The 19,081-nt window shown below is 45.8% G+C and overlaps 1 protein-coding gene across 13 annotated transcripts in view; it reads right to left on the bottom strand.

Annotated features, from left to right (window-relative positions):
• Positions 1 to 19,081, bottom strand: part of MBNL3 (muscleblind like splicing regulator 3) — a 92,982-nt gene that overhangs the window by 11,500 nt on the left and 62,401 nt on the right. For 11 of the 13 annotated variants that reach the window (XR_010365768.1, XM_064426667.1, XM_064426664.1 and 8 more), the window contains 4 exons: positions 12,801 to 13,001; positions 11,131 to 11,367; positions 3,483 to 3,633; positions 1,207 to 1,242 (listed from right to left, as the gene is read on the bottom strand). Coding sequence is in view for 11 of the 13 variants with exons in the window: in XM_064426667.1 (XP_064282737.1) it covers positions 1,207 to 1,242; positions 3,483 to 3,633; positions 11,131 to 11,367; positions 12,801 to 13,001 (625 nt within the window). In the remaining 2 variants the exon portion in view is untranslated. The remainder of the gene's footprint in view (positions 1 to 1,206; positions 1,243 to 3,482; positions 3,634 to 11,130; positions 11,368 to 12,800; positions 13,002 to 19,081) is intronic. The other 2 variants (XR_010365769.1, XM_064426668.1) reach the window with 1 other exon arrangement.

The following is a 19,081-nucleotide window of genomic DNA, read 5'->3' as shown; positions in this document are numbered from 1 at the left end:
GGAAGGGATGCTCTGGTGCACACATGGGCATCCCCCAAACTCGGAGGGTTTGTGGGGTCGAGAAGCCTACAGGAAGGCCCAGCCATCCCCACAAACACGTGGTGGGGAAGCAGACTTGCCTTCCCCTCCACCCCAGCAGCCACAGGCAGCCCCAGCAGGGAAGGAGCGTGTGCCTGTGGGTGGGCACGCTCCGGCCAGGAGATGTTGGAACGTGTGGGTTGGGGTTTCCAACAGGCAGAGGTGTATTTGAGGGACTCAGCTCCCCGTCATGCAAGCAATGTGTCCTCCCTGTTCTACAGGCAGGTTCAAGAGCAGAGTGTTTAGCCATCCATGCCAGAGCTTCCAGACCTGCTCTTGGAAAGCCCTGCACCCCCACCCAGGGCTCCTGCCTCTCTCCCTCTGGCTAAAGCAGGCACACACCTGGATGCTGGTAGTCTTGCATAACCTTGGCTAGAGGATGAAAGCTCAGCTTTCACCCGCCCTGCTGTGCCCAGCAGCTGTAGACAAGAGGGGAAGGTCCTCAAAGGCCTGCAGAGGTTTCATCAAGACCCAGATGCTGAGCCTGAACAGAGTGGATCCCTGCAGCAGTAATGAGCACATACTCACTGCCTCCCTGCACCCCACGTGCACCTGCAGTGGTATTCCCTATGATCTCCTGTACCTGCACACTTAACACTGCCCTACAAAGATGACTCTCCAGCCAGTCCATGGTTCAAACCCTGCTTCTCTCACTGTACAAGCAGCACCCTGCTCTGGCAGAGGGGCTGACCCCAGATGGGTTCCTCCTTAGCACCTTGTTAAACCAGTCTCTTAAAATATCCTCAGAAGGACAACTAGAAATCCAAACTTAAGTCCGCCTGTTGCTTGATACAAAATAAAACAAAAATAAGCCAACAGGATCCTCCCACTTCTATTTCCTTGTGTCAGATGACTTAAATGGGTTGTAAAGACATATAAGTGACAGATTCTTGTCTCTGAAGCGGAACTAAATAGGGGTGGGAACACATCACCTTGGATTCTCTTATTGTAAGTCACATGAAACACTGCACTGCACAAAAATTAAAAGGGATACAACCATTTAAGCCTCAAAGAAGACAGCAGATAGACAGTCACACCACTCAGCCACCCAGGTTCTCACTGATGCATACTAACTTGCAGACTCTTTCAGATTAGGAAAAGTTGAGAAGTTTGTGTAGAAAAACCTACCAACGCTTGCAGTGGGTGTCATGCACAGAACTGACCCTGCACACCATGCATTGAAGCGTGGAAAGATGAACAAAAGGGATATTTCATTAGTGAAGCTTCAGTGTTAGATATCACTTTAACTAAAAAGCAGGTATTCTCTTTGCAGCATTCAGTATTTAAGCACATGCAACCAGATTCTGCATATTGGTACATCAATAGTTTAAATTCAGTTTTAAGAGATCATAGCAAACCAAATTAATTCTTTAATTCTTGGGTAGTAGAGAATAAACTCCCCCCACCTTGGTATTAAATTATATGATTGATCCCAGAAATCAGGGTTGTTTGGGATATACTGGGTATTGGGTATGGTAATTTCTTTCTGACCGTGTCAACAGAAAACAAATTGCCCTTAGAAGAATGTCCCACTCATGTTAAAATTGACTTTCCAAAAGCAATTTACTCCCGCAACCAGGGACAGTGATTCAAAGTCTCTGGTTTAAGCTGAAAGAGGCATTTATTTTTCTGGACTCAAAAAAAATTGCAGTGGTGATGCCATTTTCAAGAGACAGCCTGACTCTCCCCTGCCATGGCAACCCATGATGCTGATCTCTCAACAACTGAACAGGAGATACTAAGAAAAGCAACAGCTCCCTGCCCCTCCCCACAGTGAGAGCTGCGACGTGCCACCTCTCTGCTTTGCCTTCCTGAGCACTGCCAAGGCCGAGCCCAGAGCTGGAGCCTGATTTGTAACATAAATTCATCACAGATCTGTCCTCTGACTGGAATTTGCTGCTCTGCCCAGCATTAATGCCTTCAGCCAGAGCAGGTGCCAGTAAGCAGCCCTGCTATGCATCAGCCCTGTGTGTAATTTCATTGCTGTGAGCCCCGTTCCCAGCACAGCCAGGGCTGGGCACAGCTCATTCCTGCTGCTCCATCACAAGTGCCTGTCCTTATGTCAACTTTGGCAACTGCGACCTTGAGAAGAGCACTGTGTAGCCAGCTGGGGACTTGGCACTCCCCAAGGTGTCCGTGTTTCCTGAAGAAGTATTTCACTTGGCACCTGGCAGAGCTGTGGGAAGGTCAGCTCAGCCCAGCCTTTCCAACGTTTGCAGAGCACAAGGTAAAAGGCTGCTGCTCCATCTCTGCGCATGACATTCTGCTTCCCTGGAAGAACATCTTGGTAGCTGCTGAGCTCTGAGTGTTTCCAAGGGCTCTCATAACAGAAAGGCCACATGAGCACAGGGTTTAGGTCCCTGCTCCCTGGACCCACCCTCCAGATGGCTCTCAGGACCAGATTGTCCCTAAAGCTTTCCCCTGACTCCAAAGAACAACAGTGCCAAGGTGCAAGTCCACTGTGTGTTCACCTCCAGGGGTCAGCCCAGAGAAACACTCTGTGTATTTTTGTAACTATCATCTGACAAGTAAATACAGCACTAAACATTAAAAACACGAGGCATTAATTTTCCTATGATACTCTGAATGATAATAATGATACTAAAATATGAGCTATCTGGAATATTCCTAATTCAGCCACTTACAATACTTTCCACTCCAAGCAGGTTTTGTTTTCTATTTGGCTGCAGTTAATTGGCCAATCAGAAGACAGTCACATCTGCCACATTAATATTTCCAGTTCTATAAGAATTACTGAACTGCATCTTTCAATTTAACTCTGAGACCTTAAAGGTACAATAAAAGCTGGGAGTTAAATTGCTTTTAAAAAGCTTAGGATATTGTACTAGTCAAAAGACAAGGAAGAGGGAAATATATGCCTTTAAAGAGGATTATATAATTTGTATTTACTAAAGACTAACCATTCCCTCTATAAACATCACAGCTGCTGCAATATGTAGGTCAGTGAGATACAAGCTCAGGGAGGTGCTTACAGCCCCAAGAGAGCAGGCACAGAGGTCTATACACATTTTAACATGAGTCCAAAAGATCACTATGCAAGAGTCAAAGAATTAATTTGGGATTAACTAGTTGAACCATCAGGAGGAAAAACAGAAAGTATGAATTCAAGAAACATGCAGACATTTTTCTTAGTTTGACTGCTTAAAAAAAACCCCAAACCACACAAAAAGGGCTAAGAAGGATCTTTACATGTGAAAAGCTCTAAATTGTAGTAGGTGAAGGGAAAAACCTCAAACAACAGATGTTAATTTTTCACCCATTTTTAACATGTAACTATACACCAATATTCTTTTGCTAAAGACTCTTACAAAACTGCTTATTAGCTGAATACCGAGGTCATAAAATAAACAACCATGATGAAGGGAAAGCAAGGAGACACTTACCTGTAGGGATGAATGTAGGCTGTTGCAACTGCATGTTGGCTAGAGCCTGTTGGTAGTGGAAAACGCTTGGGTTAAAGACTGTGGTGGCACCATTGTTTTTTTCAAGTGCTGGCCTCTTTGGTAAAGGTTGAAGTGCACCAGGCGGCAGGGCCTGTGGATAAGGGAGTCATTAAAGACAAGTGGAGTAAATAAAGGGGCCCAGATGTAGGTCAAGCATGCAATAAATAATAGAGGGTCTTGGCTGCAAATCACCTGCAACTCTATCAACTTAACGAGACAGGAAAGAGAAGAGCAGCTAAGTCACAGTACGAGTAGTAGGTGAAACAACAGCTTCACTAGGTAAGCAGTTAGTAAATGCACCAGGAGGAGGGGCAGAGTCCAGAAAGAGGAGGGATGCTAAAGAGCTTTCAGCAGGACTGACTTGGGCACAGAGGGAGAAAAAAGCACTGGGAAAAGGAAGGGAAGAAGTGATCACCTAGACAGGATGCTACAAAGAGCAGTTGCAGGCAACAAGCATTAAAAAACCCCAAAACAAACAGGAAAAATATAGTAGATGACTGTTTAAAACCCAAGAAGAGTAGCATAAGCAACAAATGCCATGGAAAAAAAACCTGATGCTTGCCTCTGGTTTGACACCTGCCTACATGTATGTGTGTATGTGTGGAAGTGTGCACACTGTGCAGCCAACCCATGTGTCCAGATGGTAAAGCTGTAGCTGTTGCCAGTTACACACATAACATTAGATTCACAGTAAAATGCATTTCCACTTGTTAGTAGAGAGGCTGAGCAACATGGTCAAGACCAGGCCTGATTCTCCACTGCTCACACCAGAGGCACAGGCTACCACCAGCAGATTTGGACCAGATCCCACTTTATAGAAGGTGGCCTCCATCAGTCAAATACTGCTCACTCATTATTAACAGTGGAAAAAGCCATTGACAAATCCCTTCTTTTCATTCTATCACACCACCGGGCTTCTTCCAGCCCGTCAAACCTGTTTCATGATCAGACTTGGTAAAAAGCATTAGCCCAACTCAGGAACTTTTCTCAGTGAGTTACTCATCATTCATCCAAGCATGTCTCAACAGCAAAGTAGTATGTCAGGTTCTTAAGAGACAGGAATGTTTCTAATGATTTACAGCTTTTCATTGTACCCAAGTAAGAAACCACATTTTTTTCCTCCACATTGTGATAGAAAAGGGTCCTTTTTAATTATGCCCCGCAGTCCTTTTGCACGTAACACTCCCATTGACGTCAATGAGATTTACGCACGTGGAAGTCATGCAGAATCAGGTCATTTCTGACTAGTTGTTAGTCTGTATCATGTAGCAAAGCAATGGCTGAAAAAATGGTTATCACTCCTACTTTTATTTTAATAGGTCACAAATGAATGGTAGGTAATGGAGAAGGTTTGGCTGATGAAGGGTTAAAGCTACCAACACACAATACTCGGAAGGAAGGACACAGGTAAAGAGATTTTAAAGCGTTATGAAGATCAACACACAAGAGAATGTAAGTGGAAGCTTGCAACAGTTTGTCGCCATCTAGAAACAGGTTTCACTTTAATTTGCTATAGGAGACTGCTCATCTGAGAAATGTTAAGCAACATACTTCCAAGCAAAATATTACTCTATCCTATCTCTACTCACATGGTTGCTTTTGGGTGGTTTTAATATTAAAAAAGAAAATTAGAATAAATCGTATTTGCAAAACTGCCCTCAGACATGCACACATCCTTTGCCTATGCTAGTGGGCATCCATTCTCAGCACTAGGATTTAATTCTCCCAGATTTCTTCTGGCTGCTACCAAAAGACAGCAGTCAAAGATGGGACAATATTCTCAGACACAGACACCAAAGTCTTTTACTTAAGATCCATATTTTAGGATGATGTATGAGTTTTCATTTCTAAGTAAGCTTTCATTGGTTTCTGTGTTAAATCTGCCTGTTATCTACAACTTGACTATTTAATGATGGCTACATGAATGCTCCTCCAGGCACCGGACGGATCTGCAGCTTACACAGTCTGGAGTAGTTTCATATACATCACAGAGGTTTTACAGCTTCAGAACAACTGAAGAACTTGCCACTTAAATTCATGTTCCTTATGGTACCCAATTGCTAAATAACCCCTTTCAGACACTTCCAATATCTGCCTCAGAAGAAGAATGTACTAATTATAGCAAAGCAATTGTGCCAGGCACATAATGGACTTTTGACTCCCTGCTTCTTGGCCAAAGGCTGTCACCACCCCAAACCCCACACTGGCAGTGCCAAAAGCAGAAGAGCTGAAGGCTTTGAGACCTTGCTGTCATGTCCCAGCACATCCCAGGACAATTCCCAAGCCCAGCACTGCAGTCAGAGGGAGATACAGACAGCACCAGGCCCCAGGGATGTCAAGACACAGCAGACTATCCCATCACCTCTCCAGCATCACCCTTCCCTCCCAACCTGCTAGAGCCCCTTGGGAGCAAGGGAAAGAAAGGAACTATGGCAGCCTCACTGTTGCTCCCTCAACAGCAGCCCAGTGGAGAAACACAAAGAAATGCAATATTTCCAGAGTGTTCTAAAGAAACAAGCACTCTGCAGCAGCTCCTGTGCCACCTGATGTCCAGCTCTCCCACGTGGGCTCTGTGGGCAGGGGAGCTGGAACCCATCTTGATCTGCTTCTGGTTTGACCCAGCCCTGTGGGTCACCCCTCCACCCCAGCAGCTGCAGGAGTGCTCACACAGGATACATGAAGATGTATTGGCTCCTCCTGTTGCCAATTGATCTTTATTTTTTTTTTTAATTTTTGATACCAAGGTGTAGGAGGGCCCAAGGAGACAGAACAATCTGCTTCAGCCCTTTTCCAGCCTGTGTGCTGAGGTAAGAGCCTCAGGAATACACTCACTGAAAGGTCCATCTATAATGCCTTGAAGAGGCATCCAAAATGGCACATGATGAAGCTGGGCCCATACAGCTCCTGCAGGGGAAGCTGGCAGGGACACAGGATGAAACAAATGTGTCTCATTTGACACGGGCTACAATTTTTGTATCACTCAGGACCTGCAGGAATTGTAGCAGCTTGTGGGGATACAACATTTATTTCTTGCACAATGTCTCAGTTCTGAAGAATCCCACAAGCAGAATATACAAAAGGCAACAGAAACTCCTCACCACCAAATTCTGTAGTCAGTGTCTCACTCCAGCAGAGGAACTAGACTAAATCCTCCTAGTAAAGAATTTACTTTACCCCATCCAGCTGCTTGTGCTTTCCCTCTGGACAAGCTCTGACCACCACAAATACAGCAGCAGCTCTTGGACAGTAACTTTTCCTCACTAAATTTTTTCCCGTGTGTTTGTATGCACACATGGGTACGCAAGCTTTGCAAAGAGATCTGGCCATCTGCACCAGTGAAAGGGTTAATTCAGTTCAGTATCCATGTGATAGTCCTGCACTGATCCAAATGAACAATTTCCACAAATTAAATGCCAGGCAGCCTCCCATTTTTAGGCTGGGAAAGCCACATTCCTGCTCGAATGAGCATCTAAACAAAGAGGCTTGTGCCACTTCTCTGCGTGGCATGGAAAGCAATTCTTCAGCAAGACTGACAGATAAAAACACACTTCATGCTAAAGTCAGAATTTCCCACGTGCTGGTTAACAAACTTCTCGTTATTTTTTGCAAGACAAGAACTGGATTAAATCTTTGCAACAAACAATTTAATTGCACCTCAAAGTTGTCCTCGGATCTCTATCTCCTGGGACCAAATCACACTTTCAGCCTTCTGCACCCAGCACGGAGGGGCTGGGTCTGCTGCCAGGCATGACAAACAGGATTATCTGAGAGAGGGCAGAGGTAGCACCCATCCCCTGGCAAGCAGCAGAAGCACAGTGAGCAGTTTCCTCATACATGATCACACATGCTCTCATCACTCATGAAGGGTTCAGAGGAGGTGACATATTCCAACGAGAGGCTGCAAACCTTTCCATGTGTCAGACTCATACAAGCAGCCCCTCTTGGAGGGTTTGTTCAGTGGGGGAGTAGTTATGGGCTCTCCCACTCTCTGCCAGACCGTGTCTCCTCAGAGATGTGGCTCTTGGAGAGGGCAGCTGTGCAGGTCCTGCCTGTGCTGGCATTGGGGCCGTGTCTGTGTCAGCCGTGAGCAGAGCAAGTGAGAAGCTGTGATGCCATTCAGAGCATCCTTCCACCACTGCTGCCAGAAGCTGGGCCCTAGCAAGGCTTCCTACTGCTGCTGCCTAAAACTCTGATAAGGAAGCCTCTTGACTACTTAAACCCACAAATAAGTCTTTGGAGAGGAAAGGCAGCAGATCAGCTTCTCCTCCCTAGCTCTGGGAATGAGAAGCAACATCAGCTTGATGGTTTCACAGCTCCTATGTGTCCATTCTCCCTCTCCCTGCTATAGCTGGGCAACAGGAGCTCTTTCTTTTAAAATGCGTTGTATTCCTTATTCTTTGGGAAAACAGGAAGGAGCCAGGACTGACAGCACTGTAAGGATGGCTTTTGCCTCACTATGAGCATCATAAAGCCAAGTAAAACATATTATTTGAGAGTCATAAAACAACCAAAGCATATATGAAGACAGCTTTTAGGCAGAAGCTCAGGGAGGAGATTCCATGCTTGAGACTGAAGCAAAAGGAACCCAGAGTGAGGTCCCTTTGCTGACACTATCCCACTGGGGAATGGGGGATGAACCACAGACAGAGCCAGCTCAAGGGACAGCCATGTCCCCAGCTTAACCAACGCATGAGCCAAGTCCCACACTGCACCCGCTTCAGTTCCCAGCACAGATCCCCAAGGATGCTGTTTAGCCCTCTTCCCCCTAAATCTCAGTTGTGTTCATTACACAGAATGCTCTTGTGCAGGGAGGTTACCAGCACAGCACTGCCCGGCAAGGCTGCGAGGTTGGGAATACAAAGAAAAGTCACTGAATCTGTCCCACAACCACCCAGCCCTCTGGCATTTAGAGCACACTGCAGACCTAATGAGCTAAATTCTTAAATTCTCCCTCAAACATTGCATCTTGTGACTCCAAAGCTGCCAGTGTTTGGAAAAACACTTCAAAAGCCAGAGCTGCCTCCCCCCGAGATTATTCACATCGAGGCTTCAGGAGGCAAAGCTCAGACGTTAATGGATGGTATGTGGGGCACAGGACTGGCATGTCTGAATGCACACTGAACATTTCTGGCTGGGATGGGCAGTCTCCCCAGGCACTAACACCACAGACCAAGAGCAGAAGGCTTTCATGCAGATTAAGATGGTTACGTGCAAAGCGAGAAGGTGAAAGGTCCAAGTACCAGGTCAAAGGTTGCCTCGAGCGGTCGCTTCAGTGATCTGACAGCTGGCTGAGTCTTAATTAGCAGGCAGCGAGCACATGATGGCAATGGGCCGGGGAGGGGGATCAAGCACAGTAACAAAAACAGCAAGCAGAGGTGTGTCAAGAGAGAGCAGCAATTTGGGAAGGCGAAGAGAAAAAAAAATTAAAAAGTGAACGCGTTATACAATATATTAAAAAGACGAGGCATGCACAACATGGGGTGGCTGGGTAATTACCTGGCCTAGTGGCAAGTCAGTTATTTTGCCTCGGTAAGTTTTAAAAGTAAAGAAATGTCATCACAGGACACGTGCTTTGGAGCTTTGTCACATCAGCTGGCACAGCAGGGCAGGAGCGCTCAGGGGTCAGCACCTGCACAGGGACTGGCACTGGGCTCCAGCCCTCATGCTGCAGCTACACACCATGCAGAGGCCAGCAGAGCACTCACAGAGGGGGAAGGACCACTGCAAAAGGAGGGAGCTTCAAGCACATGCTTAAGTGCTGTGCTGAACTGGGGACAGAGCTTTACCCAGCTCATCCAGTGCTGCACTGACTTCAGCCAAGCAGGAGTGAGTGAAGCTGCTACTTGTGCACATCAAGTAACTGCAGGATTGGGTCCCTCAGAAATGCTGAATTTGGATTTGAAGTCATTCTAAATCTGTTTTAGAACACAGACCCATAGCCTGGCATCTGTTTTTCCCTCCAAGAAAATGGAGCACCTTTCTTGCCTTTAATAAAGTCTTACACCTCAACAGGTACAGTAAATGCATCAAACCTTGAAAAGTCAATGAATAATGTAGGCTGTTTTGGTAGCAGGGGTGATGCAACAAGCCATTAATAAATATTTTAAAGGTTCTCGTTAACAGCATACAAATAGGGTTAATTACATTTTTAAGAGAAGCCAGCTGGATTAATAAAACATGCATTGGCTTTGGTTAAGTAGCAGTGTCCTACATAATTAGTGAAAAAGTAAAGATTCAATTGTGAAGAACACAAGAGTTTCATTTTAGAAGGTTCTTTTTCAACAGACTTGGACTCTTTATTTCAACAACAATAAAAACAGTAAGAAAACTAATAAATAAACTCTCCAGGACAAATAAATACTGCAGTGTAAATTAATTGTTCAAATTACATTCCAGGTAATATTGATGCTACAAGGAGGGCACTTGTTTAATTTCTAGAACTGCATTAAATTTCATTATGAATTAAATGCAACCTCCTTTACTATCTTAAAAAAAAAAGAAAAAGGTATTTAGAAAAATTTAGAAAAATTTTAGTGGCCTTAATTCTAAATCAAAGAGGAAGCAAGAACCTTTTTAATATTAATTAGAAAAATTTTAAGAAATCATAGACATGGAAGGGACCTCTAGAGATCAGCTAGACCAACACCCTGCTCAAAGCAGGGTCAACTACAGCAGCTTGCTTGAGACTCCATTCAGGTTCAGATACAGGTTCTCAGTATCTCCTAGGATGGAGAATCCTGTTGTAGTGTTAGATCTTTCTTTGGTAAATATGTTTTTCCTTATGTTTAAATGGAATGTCCTGAATTTCAGTTTGTGCCCATTGCTTCTTATCTTTTCATTGGGCACCACAGGGAAGAGTTTCCCTTCACCTTCTTTACCTCCCACATAAGGAATTTATTCACATGGATAAGATCCCCTGGGCCTCTTCTTCCCTCCCCAGCTCTCTCATCTCTGGAATTAACAGGTCCCATTAAACCAAACTCAAGAGAATGGCAAACATTTATACAAGCTAGTGGTCACCTGGTGAGACTTCCTTGACGCATGTTCAGAACTGCAGATATAAGCAGTCACAATTCAACTTAAAATGCAAGTGGGACCATCTCTACCAGGTCCAAAGCATCAAACAGATCAGGAAGTCACCCTTGTTTTGTGTCTTGTAATTTCACTAAGTCTTGGCAAAGGTATTGGACACAAGTTTTCTAAGCTCAGGCAACTAATATCATCTGCTTTTTGCAGAGAGTAGGCCAGGTTCTCCCTGAAAAGGATATACTGTGTATTGAGGAAGCTAAACTGACCCCTATGACTCAGCCAGGGAAGGTATTGGGTGCTGCTGCACTTGCATTCATGTCACATCACAATGTCATGTCAGCAAATCACAGGGCTGGGCACCATGTGAGATGTACTGTGCCACTGAGGGCTTCATGCTGTGTGAGCACAGAGACAGGATGAAGAGATGGGATGAATTTTGCACATGCTCTCAGCTCTCTAGTCAGCCATTTACAAAGCTCTCTACTTTTCCACAAATGACACACATGGCACGTGGAATCTCTTAGCAATGGAAATGCAGCTTGAGAAGAGCTCTACTTACCATTGCAGCTGCAGCTGTCTGGTTCACCTGGTGTTGAGCTGCCTTGATTTTGGCTTGCAGGTGTGCAGGGGGATGAAAGTACTTGCATTTCTCCCTAGAGCATCGACCTTTGATGTAATCCATGCAAACTGTAACAGTATTTTCATTTGTGTCTATCATTGCAATATCTATAGGGTGAGCATAGCGGCAATCATTCTCACCACGTGTGCAATTTCCACGCTGAAACTCTCGACAAACCTTAAAAGAAAGTCACATTGTTGAGCAGAACATGAAGTTACTTTTCATTCAGTATTTTCAACACAGAGTATCAGTTCAGTTTGTCACATTAAACCACGTGTATATTCTAAATCCATGCTCATCTGGGGTAGCACATATATCAACACACACAGGGGCAACTGGTGCTACTCACAACTGCTTCAGGGGGTGAAAAAACCACAACGTTAATAAGGCCAATTACCAAATGCAAGTGAAATACAGAATTTGTGCAGAATGGACAGTGACCCCCAGAAAATCAATGTCATTTTGACAGAATTTTTGCAGCTCAGGACTCCTCCCCTGCCTCTAAAGCTTAAATGTTAATAACTCTGCCATTTGTGTCTCACCTGGATTATGTATTTGTTATGGAGCAGACTCTTAGGCAAGACATTTAATTTTAAATGTTACATGCTACTGCCATTTGCAACAGGTCCTTTTTCTTAAACATGAGGTGCCTCTTTCACATAAATAGTCTCTCTGCCCTTCACAATAAAGCCCCGACCCTGCCATTAAGTGACAGCACATTTGATTACACAGCAATGTGTTTGAAGGTGCTGCCAAAATTTCTAGTCGTACTAGCATCTCACAGATCCTCATAAGTTATGACCAATGAAGCATCAGAGGCAGAGGAAAAGGTTTCACAAAAAATCTGCAAGGTTTCTTGTCTGAGGAACTGAGAGAAGTTGTTGAATAATATAGCAAGTGGCATAGCTCACGTAGCAATGTGCAATCAGACTGAGTGTGGGGAAAGGTGAGACGTCAGCAAGGCAAGATAAATACATAACACAAAACAATGTGTTTTGAAATTACACCCTTCTCTGCTATCTTCCTGTGTTATAATTTACACCTGCAGGGGCCTCTGAATTCAGGTCCTCAGCCCTTATCTCCTGCAGAGTCTCTGCTTAGGGTCTGAAAGACATTTACAACTCCTCCAGCATTAAGTCTCAGCATGTCCAGCCAACTGGGGAGGGAGAGACGTCTTTCCAACACCACACACTCTCCAATCCCATCAGTGTAATGCTTAAAGCTTTCTGTAAAAGCTCAATAAACCCACCTCTAGAAAAGGGAAACATCCATTATCTCCAGAACACCTCCCACCCAACAAAGTTTAAGAGCAGACCATCTACTTGGTTTTTTGGTGTTTTTTTAAGCATGGCAGATCACATACAAAAAACCAATACTAACCCCACTCTAATACCCACTGATATCAGAGGAGTGAGTTTTCCCAAATTTCCAAGGATTTGGGAAAAGGCCCCACAAAAGCATCTGCTCTGGCAGAGAGCAGCAGCCCTATGCTAGGAAAGCTGCAAGTTCAACTCTGTACTGTGCTGCATCAGGTCATTTTAGCAGAGAGCAACAGCTGGGACATGTCCAGCTCCTCCCTGTCAGCAGTACTGTATCAGATGTCCAAATACCTCCAGTTTATCCGTACGCATCAGTTTCTGCCCAGCAGAGCCTCCCGGCACTGTAACAGTAGGATTTCCAGAAACCAGGACAGGAGTATTTGGTAAAAGCTCTGCAGGAACTAAGCCCATCCCAGGAGAAACATGACTCAGGTAGGGACTGAAAGCCATTGTGGGGCTTGTTGCAAGCGATGGAGTCACAGGAAATGTTGTCTGTGTACAGAAAGAGGAAAAACAAAGTATTAGTTAAAAAGCTCTGTCCTGGATTTCCCATCAAAGCCTTGCATCACACTTCAATCCTTTTAGACAATTTGATTAGCCACATCAAAATGCTGTGCTCTCCAATCTATTCATTTATTGCCATTTATTTGCGATCCATTCGCTTCTCCTGACTCACAGATTTGTGACTCATGCTGAATACAAGGCATCTTTATTTGTCAGATCAAAGCATATTGATGATCTTTATAGTTTAATGACACAATTAAGGATTTCATGCCAGCAATTAGGGCAGGCCCAAATTAAACAGAGTTCTCATTCCCAAATACACGTCTCAGCTTTTTCATGCCTACACCGCAATGCTGTAGAGAGACTCCAAGGTAAACTGCAGCTTCAGGACCTGGGAGCAGGCAGCCCCATTCTGCATCCACCATCAGCCTGCCCTGAGCTCCATGTTAGCATGGCCAGGTTAGACCAGAGGCACCATTCAGTCAGATGAGGTATCTCTGCTTCAGTACACTCAGCTGGTCAGGCATCCTGCACATCTGGGGTTGGTTTCAGAGTGCCAACAGAGTCCAGGCAAAAGCCATTTTGCAGAAGGATCTAAGCCTGTGCTCCATGTGAACTGGCAGCAGGAAGACACCAAACTCATTCGTGTCACAACATGCCAGATCTCATGGCTTTGGCAAGGGCAAGTGAGTCTTGGGCTTGGAATAGCAACGACAGAGTGAAGCAGATGAGAAGGCTCAGGTGGACTAGTGCAAGCTCCAAGACCCCACCTGTGCTACAGGGAGCCATGTTCTCTTTGGAACAGAACAGGCCTTAAAGATCTCGACCACTTCAGGTCCTCTGAATGCAGCAGAGCTTCAGTGCTGGGGGCCAGAAGCACTTCCCTGACCTGAGCTGATCCAGCAGTGCTCATCTGGAAAAGGAGCTGCTGTGCTGGCAGGCAGGTGAGCACAAGGCTCCTAAGCAGATGCTCAGTTTAAAGTCTGGGACTAGCCCCTGTAGCCAGGGAGTTTGTGAGGTTTTAAAGCACCAGATCCAAAGTATTCTTGGAAATAAAACCAATTCCAGCTTGATGAAAATCTCCACCTGCCCCCACTGAAGATGACAGCATGCATGGCAGCACTCCTGCTCCTGTAAGCAGGGCCTCAAGCACCCCCCAGGGAATGCAGCCTGAAAATTGCAACCATTTTTATTTTCCCTCCTGTCACCTGCTCCACTGTGAACTCCGGGTTCTGGTTAAAGCTGCTCATATTGGCAGGTGTCTATGACACCATCCTTGGAAGCTACAGCCTCTATTTAGCAATAAATACAAGTGTGCTTACACAATTGCCTGGGGCAGTTTTTTGGCCACACACATCATTCCCTTCTTTCTTTTGTTTTGGTCCTGTGAACTTCTAAAAGAAACCACATATGGACAGTGCGTTTCTCAACAGTATCTTCATCCTGGTACTTTCAAACTTTGCTTGTTGCATTGTGGAAGAAGTTACCCACAGAAACACCAGCCAGCTGTCCTAACCCAGCTTTAGCTCAACAATGCCCCTTTCTAAGGTCAGGATAGCAAACAGCCCCCAGCCAATGGGAAAAGGAATAATTGACAGAATCTATCCCATTTTCTCCTTCTCAGTGAGGAGACACAGCTTCCTGCATCAGTGGTACTGGATGCTTTAAGTGTAGCAGAACCAAATAATTCTTTTTCTGGAAGAGATTTCCAATTTTCCTTCTTGTGAGCCTTAGGTAAGCATTACTTCAGCTGTTGGGAGACTTCAGCTACTAAAGCCAGAGATCCCCCAATCCATAGCCATTTATTAAATAATTGTCTTCTCTCTTTCAATTCTCTGATGGCTCCCAGACATTTTACACCTTTTGCTGCTAAAAAGGCTCTTTAGGATTTTCAAAGCTGTGACTCCCTGAACACTTTAGTGAGAAAGCAGCATCCATCAGATTGTTTTCTTTTGTGCAAGTACCAGTAATTACAGTGGTATCTGCTGAACTTCCATCACCATTTGCACCATAAATACTATTTTAAAGAGCTTCTCCTGCCTGGCTAGTCTGCACAGGTTATAGTGGGGCCTGACATGTTGTCAGCATTTGTTTCACGTACCCATAGTAACCCAAACCTTGCAGTACATGTGGCTTGCACAAATGTGTGGGCAAACCTACCCTATGTTTTTCAGCACCTAATACAGCAGAAGTATCCTGACTGAGCAGGTGTGGCACAAACATTGCTCCAAAATGCCAGGAGATCCTTTAAAGCAAGCTTCTCCTGCTTGGCTGGGCTCAAACACAGCCAGCAGCCAGTCCAAGGACCTCGCTGGTTTCTGAGACAAAATGAAGATGTTCCTCCCACTGCTGACTGAAGGATTTGTGCAGACTGGGAATTCTGGGGGCTTGCAACACCTCACACTGAGTGAATTCACCTGAAACATTCACTAAGAGATGATATACCAGCCTCTTCACCAAAGCTACTACAAAGGCAGAAGCAGGACCTGGCTCCCCAAAACACAATCCCCAGCTCCCTCAAAAGCATTCCCTCTTCTCACTGGGAGCAATCAGCAAGAGCTAATGGATCCAAACCCAAGCTGAAGTGAGTGGAGGGAAGATGTGCATGAGGAACACCTGAGCAGCACAATCCACTTGCAATCCTGGAGACCTGCAGAGGGGTGCTCGTAGGAGCAGGAGGAGTTTTTATTGCTGCTGCCGTTTGTTCACCCTTTTCCATGCCTTGACATCTGCTGCTGCATTCCCAAGGTTTCCCAAGGCTCCTTCTGCCTGCCTGCCTGCACTGTGTGCCTGTTTCCCTGATGGGAAGTGCCAGTTGTGCTGCACACCCTGCCCGCAGGCTGGGGCTGCCGCTCGCAGCCAAGCGGGTGCACAGCCAGGGAACAAGCAGACCTCACTCAACATATTAAACCTACAAGAGCTGGGGTTTTAAGTCTGGAGTGTGTGAAGCACTCTGAGAACTGTGCCTTTGTGAGCTGGCACCAGGGAGCTCTGTATTTATTGTGGCTGATGAGGGGAAAAGATGGGCTGTGCTCACTGCCAGACCCGGCTGCCTGTCTTGGATTGGGAAATCCAGTCTGGCTCATGCATCAGTACCAGTAATAGGGATGCTGCCAGCCAATTCTTTCCTCTACGTCTGTGCAGGTCCCCCATGTCCTCAGGGAATGTGAGTAAATTTCCTCCTTGCAGCCAGAACCCAAATGTAATTTTTACTCCAAACAGCACTGCCCTCCCTCAACGTGCCTCCTGTCCACCTCCTGTGACAGCTTTTGGCTGGGATACAGTTAATTTTCTCCACAGTAGCTGGTATAGGGCTGTGGTTTTGATTTGTACTGGAAACAAATAGATAACTCAGGGATGCTTTTGCTGTTTCTGAGCAGTGCTCACACAGGGCCAAGGGCTTTTCTGCCTCTCACCCCACCCAGCCAGCGAGCTGCCCATGGGGGCAGCACAAGGAGTTGGAGGGGACAAAGGACAGCTGACCCCAACTGACCCAAGGGATATCCCAGACCAAATGGCATCATGTTCCTGATATAAAGCCGTGGGAGGAAGAGGAAGGGAGGGACAGGAGGCCTGACAGGGCAATGTTATGGCTGTACACTAAAAACCCATACTCTCAACTTAATTGCTGGTGTGCTCTGGGGCAAAAACAGAGGGATTGAAAGTATCAGCACTCACTCCTGCTGCCCCCCATAAAACTCTTGTTAATTCAGGAAATACAGAGACAAATTTCCTTGCAAATTAACTTTTATAAATCATAGCATAGAGACACTACCAGTAACTCCTGTGCAGAGGCAAACAGGTTACAGTGCAGCAGCAAAGGGCTCAGGGTGGTAGCAGCTCACAAGACTGGTTTACTGAGTATTAAAATACCTGTAGAAATTGTAATAATTTTAAAAAGCTGAAATGGCTGTTGTGAGAACACATCTCAGGGGGAGGGTTGCCAAGGACTTGGACAGCTCTGAGCTCCTCACAGACCTCAAGCATGGAAGCTGTTGGGTAGAAGGTGTGAGCAGAGAGAAGGAACCGTCCCAGGGAAGGGCATTTGTCACCACTGGTGACAACAGAACCTGGAACAGCTGATTTTGTTATCAATCTAGGAGTTGCATTCGATTTGGCTAGCAGAAATTGTGCTAAAGCTAGAAAAGAAACACAGAGTGGGTGTGAAGAGGAAGGCAGGAGAGCGGTTGGTGTTTTGTCAAACACAAGCACTGTCTCAGCCAGGAAGTGTTGATTCTGAGTTACCTCAGACCCTAAAAAAGGGAAAGCCTGAAAATGAGAGGCCCACTGTAAATACAGAGGTGTTGATAGCCTGAAGGAGGGGAGACAGGTCACTGCTAAGCAGCTATATATGGAAAGCACACAAAAAACAATGGCAGCTTACAGTCTTGTGTTAGAAACTGAAGATAAAGATCTCATACTGACAAGACTGAAAACCTCGATATTAAAAACATACTTGATGCTGTCAGAAAACCCAAAAATCTGCCTTTCCCCCAGCGTAACTTCATGGGGCTGGCTGGTTCCAAAACCACCCTTCAACATGAAGGCTGAGCATGCTGGAGTGAATCCAATGGGCCAAAGCATCCAGCTACCTACCACCACAGATGCTCATTTCCCCAACCAGACTGTAAAGACACACTCCTAGCTCAAAGGATCTCTCATTTGTGGGCTGCTGTAGTGTAAAAAACAAGTGTTAACACCCCACAGCAGTGTCTCTTGGCAGATACCAGCTCCTGGGTGGGCCAGGATATCTGCATTTATTCATTCCTAGAGTGCCTTTGACTAGAGGCTGAGATATAAATCAGGTTTCTGCTGCACAGAAAAAACACCTGTGCAAAGCACCTGTTGAAATCAGCTCCAGCACTTGCTCCAAGCATCACCGGCCCAGCAAGTTGCTCACCCTCTGCTTTAAGCCCTCCATCAGCACCGAGGAGTGGCAGCAGAATCCTGCTGCCCCAGGAGGGGACAAAGGGCTGGGTTAAAGTCTGGGCTGTCTTCAGGGGCATGGGTGACTCAGAACTATCAAGACAGTCCTGTCTACAAAGACCTTGGCATGAAGAAAAGACAAAGAGCTTGAAAACAAAGAGAGGAAACAGCTTCCCCAGGCAGCAGCAGAGGCAGCTGCAGGGCAGAGTGGTGGCAGGTGTGTCACCACTGCCATGCTCTGGCAGCAGCTTGTGCAGGCACTAGAGGGGAAGCACTGGGCAAACCAGTGCCCTGCTCCACCACAGCATTGGACCCTGGGCTGAGGCACCTCCATGGTCAGCTCCAAAAGTCTGCCCCACACTGCTGCAAAGGGATAAAGCAGGATGGAGAGGGTGGTGCTGCCAAGGTGCAGCACTTTTGGGAGGTCTTGCACTGGCACACACAGGATGCAAAGTGACCATATCTGAGAAACCAGACATAACATTGACCAAAGCAGCTCCTCCTATCAATCAGAGCCCAGCTCACAGACAAATGCCATTTCAGGAAGCCTGGTGAAAAGCTGCTCTGTCATGTGCTGGTTTGGTTTGGATTTGGTGGGGGTTTTTTGGTGGTGGCTTGGTTTTTTTTTAAACTCAGTAGCTTTTCTGGTGAAACTGCACTTTAAAATGTCTCAGCATTCAGCTACTGTTTGGAGCCATTAAGTATGCTGTTTCAAATCTCATCTCTGGCAAGCATCCCAATTAAGCAGGCATCCCGTTGATCAGCTTTCTGATCACATGGGATTTGTTCTGCTGCTGCATCAGATACAATACTTTCTGCTTTGACGAATTTCATGTGTACCCAGAAGGAGGCCCCACCCTTCTCATTTAGAGAGAAAAAAATTCTCAAAGCCAGCTCCACTGACAGCATCTTCGGGAAATCAAAGGCAGTTGAAAGAGCAATCTCTTGTTTGTCCTGAAATTGGTGTGGAGCAAGTTGGGCAGCAGGAATCAGACCAAGAGCTTGTTTAGTCTGAGTAAAGTGTGGGAAAGCACGAAGGGAGCAGTCACTCCAGAACAAATTTTTATTTTTCTTCTTTGCCCATGTGCCTCGTGGCACAATTTAGAAACCAGGGGCCTTTCTCATCAGATAAGGTTACTTTT

This window comes from Passer domesticus, chromosome 7 (genome assembly GCF_036417665.1).
Source record: "Passer domesticus isolate bPasDom1 chromosome 7, bPasDom1.hap1, whole genome shotgun sequence".
In the NCBI taxonomy this organism is placed as follows: domain Eukaryota; kingdom Metazoa; phylum Chordata; class Aves; order Passeriformes; family Passeridae; genus Passer; species Passer domesticus.
The sequence above is the reverse complement of the archived record's forward strand: the minus strand, read 5'-3'. Positions and strand labels throughout refer to the sequence as shown.